The sequence below is a fragment of the Populus alba genome, chromosome 12, assembly GCF_005239225.2.
Source record: "Populus alba chromosome 12, ASM523922v2, whole genome shotgun sequence".
NCBI lineage: Eukaryota > Viridiplantae > Streptophyta > Magnoliopsida > Malpighiales > Salicaceae > Populus > Populus alba.
This window is the reverse complement of record NC_133295.1, coordinates 14,726,015-14,729,586: the sequence shown is the minus strand read 5'-3', so window position 1 is coordinate 14,729,586 and position 3,572 is coordinate 14,726,015. Positions and strand designations below refer to the sequence as shown.

At 37.8% G+C, this 3,572-nt stretch overlaps 1 protein-coding gene across 1 annotated transcript; it reads right to left on the bottom strand.

The window, feature by feature from the left end:
• Positions 1 to 285: 285 nt before the first annotated feature.
• Positions 286 to 2,213, bottom strand: LOC118060544 (probable (S)-N-methylcoclaurine 3'-hydroxylase isozyme 2). The gene is made up of 2 exons (XM_035073772.2): positions 1,197 to 2,213; positions 286 to 1,108 (listed from the first exon to the last, which is right to left on the bottom strand). Exons 1-2 carry the CDS (start codon positions 2,112 to 2,114, stop codon positions 503 to 505), a joined length of 1,524 nt encoding a protein of 507 aa, XP_034929663.1. The 5' UTR covers positions 2,115 to 2,213; the 3' UTR covers positions 286 to 502.
• Between the last annotated feature and the right edge of the window lie 1,359 nt (positions 2,214 to 3,572).

Sequence of the window (3,572 nt, the reverse complement as noted above, 5' to 3'; positions counted from 1 at the left end):
ATAGCATATTGGCATTACTCTTTAAAAAAGATAAAGAACCCAACCCATCATTATGTCGTCCTTCATCGCCTTCCCCAGATTCTTACAAAAACTGGTTATAAGAACTCATTAAAGCTTTGCCGGACGAGGATAAAGTTAAGGCAGGAATCACATCTCACCTTCACGTGCATTTTTCTGTTTCTCATGTTCAAGTTAAGGACTTACCTTAAGATTCATCAACCATTGTGAGAAAGACTAGCTTTTTTGAAGTATGAGATGAAGAGGATGTTCTTTACTGATATAGAGTTGATGTAGTCTCTTCAGAGAGGAGACTTCCAATAATCTTATTTCAAACAAAACTAGTAAGCTATTAAACAGATTGTATACATATAGCACAACACCACACCAAATAGCCCAGCATGCTTCATGGATCACAACACAGTACAGGAAACAATCACGCAAGATAACAGAAAACACAGGGAAATTAAAGGGTTGCTCCATCATCAACCACAAGAAGTTATGATCATTTCCTCAATTTCGGTATAAGCTTAAGAGGTTGCTCCTTCATCAATGTGATACCATACTTCTCATCCATGTCTAGTTCATCAGGAAGCATGTTATTTGGTAGCGACCAGTCAAAGCCATGGATTAAATTGGCCAAAGCCAGCTGAACTTTCTTAACAGCCATTGGTAACCCGGCACAAATCCTCCTTCCACTTCCAAAAGGCAAAAACTCAAAATGGTTTCCTTTGTAATCCAGATCAGAATTCAGGAATCTTTCAGGTTTAAAACACAAAGGGTCTTCCCAATTGGCAGGGTCTCTTGCAATTGCCCATACATTCACAAGAACTTGGGTGTCCTTTGGTATGGTGTAGTCCAAAACTTGACAATCTTCTGTTGCTCGGTGAGGTATTAGTAATGGTGCTGGAGGGTGTAATCTCAAAGTTTCCTTGAAACATAAATGCAAGTAAGGGAATTTTGCCAGGCTTGATTCTGTTATCAAGTCTTCAGGAGTTTCTCCAGCAAGTTCTTCGCGAAGTTGTTTCATTGCTTGTGGATTCCTCATCAGTTCTGCCATCGCCCATTCGACTGTTGAGCTAGAACTATCCGATACTGCAGCTAAGAGTTCCTGCTCCCATGAAATAATGCAAATGATAATACTAATATCTTAACAAAAGGAATGTATTATGAGTGTATAAGTTAGAGATCATATATACCACGAAGAATGAACTGATTTGCTCATCAGAAAATTCCCCATCAAGCAAAACATCAAGGAAATCTTTACGTTTTCTGGAATTATCATCTCCTGTATCGTTGCGGCCTTCTCTGCGTTCTTTGATGATACTCCCCCATAATTCTTGAATTCTACTCCCGCACTCATTACACTTTCTACTCAGACCTTGAAGATCCAACCTACCTAGTACAGGATACAAATCCGATATGTTTAGAGTTGTATGTAACTCCATCATTTCCCTTACAAGCTCACACACTCTTTGACACTCTCCAGATTGATCGTAATCTATCAAGTCTTTTGATAAGTAAATGTTCGCCAATACATTAAATGTATAAACAAACACAATATCTCGTATTTTGACTCCCTCCCCTTCCTTCTTTTTCAAGAAATCTATCATTTCTTTGGCCTTGGCCTCTCTTGTACTTGACTGTCCATCAACGACTTTAGAAGAGAATAGCTCATTCCTCATCAGGGAACGAAAGAACTTCCATCGGTCGGTGCACTCAAACGTCCAAGCTATGGAGTCCTCATTCAGCTTAGGGTCCTTAGCAAAGGATGCGTGAGGCACACACCGGCCGGAGAGTTCTCGGTCATGGGTCTTGAGGATTTCGGAGGCTGCTTCCCGAGAAGACCCTACCACAAGAAGTTGAGTCCCTAGTCGGAGGGACATGAGCGGACCATAAACCTGTGCTAATCTGGTCAAGGAAATATGGGGCTTGTTTCCCATTTGAAGTACATTTCCTATAAGAGGCCATGATCTTGGCCCTGGTGGAATTGCCGGGACTTTGGAAGGTTTGTGTTTTAGGACAAGGGAAAGCAACAATAATATTGCTAGAAGAAACAACATGGGAAAAGATGGATAGGTGCTTGCTAAAACACTTATTGAAACCATGGTTTCCATGAATTAATGCGAAGAAGGTGTGTTACAACATTAACTATGTTGCTATATATTTATAATGGGGGAGGAGGCAATCAAGCTAGCTGCTGACGACGGACTGTTGTTGCCAATAATTAGAAAAAACAAACATTAACAGTAGAAGACCTTGCCATTAACCTGAGGGGGTTATTCTCATTCAAAAAATGCCAGGCATACCTGCCGGCTTAATTTTAAGTAGAAGTTATGATGTCAGCAAATCTCAAAAGGTACAAAAAAAAGAAATAATTTATGTATCAATTACAGGTAATCTCCTGGACAGATGTAATTGATAACACTTGTGGAATGATCTTTGGAAATTTGATGGAATCAATCACGTGACTGATTTTTTTTTTAAAAAAAACAGTAATTGATAAAAAAAAAAAAAAAAAACACTGGAACGTCGAAGCCCTTCCATGTTTGAAGAGCCCTTCTTTTTTGTTTTTAAATTTAAGGGGCTTGAGATCCCATTAATTGTCAAAGTCTCTCTCTCTCTCTCGAATGAAATTGATGATATAAATTCATATATATGAATTAATATTTAAAACAAAATTGATGATATTTCACAGCAAGGAATTTAGGCTGGGTTGAAGCAATTCTACCTAAATCTATTGAGAGTGAATGAAGATCTTCGAACCATCATACTAGAGTTGATAGACAAGCATGTGGTACAAAAACCATGTGATTCATGTTTGAGGATATTGAGACCCTAACACCAATGGCCTCTAATTATCAATTTAATTTCTTGAAACTTGTTGTTCAACACTATTAATCTGTCCTTTTTTATTAATAAGTATTGATAGGAAAGTGATGGATCGACAAAACAAAAATCATCAATATTTTTTCTTATGTTAGATCCTTTTGAAATGTAATCTTTCTTGGACCCATCAAAGATAGGGCGTAGTTGAAACATAGTCATGTGCTATGGTAGATTTCACCGACTCCACTAGGAAATATCAATTCACCAATCTCAAGCACTCTCTTGACAAATGCACCAACCTCGAGATTAAGTTTTTATAATTTAGAGAACGATATTTCAAATCTTCATGATTTAGTGGCTGTTTGGTAATACAATCACGTGTGAGATGGAGATTGAGTCACAAAAATATATATTCTATTAAAGTAATACATGGTTTTGTTTTGATAAAACCCACCATAAATTGAGATTGCATCTCAGGTTTAACGAAAACAAAAAAAATTAAATTTTACAAACAGCAGCTATCTCAATTTTTCCAAAACAGAGAGGTTATTCTGGGAAGACGAAACATAAACAAAAAAAAAAAGGTTTAACAGAGGCCAACGTAGGGGAAAAAAAAAAAGACATTGCCGCCTACCTTCCTTATCATCACCACAAAAAAAAGCCTTGAGTCACTGTCAACAACAACAGCACCACTATCAGAGAGGAGAAAACCCCGCAGAGTAGCTACTCTTCCCCTTGGCCTTATC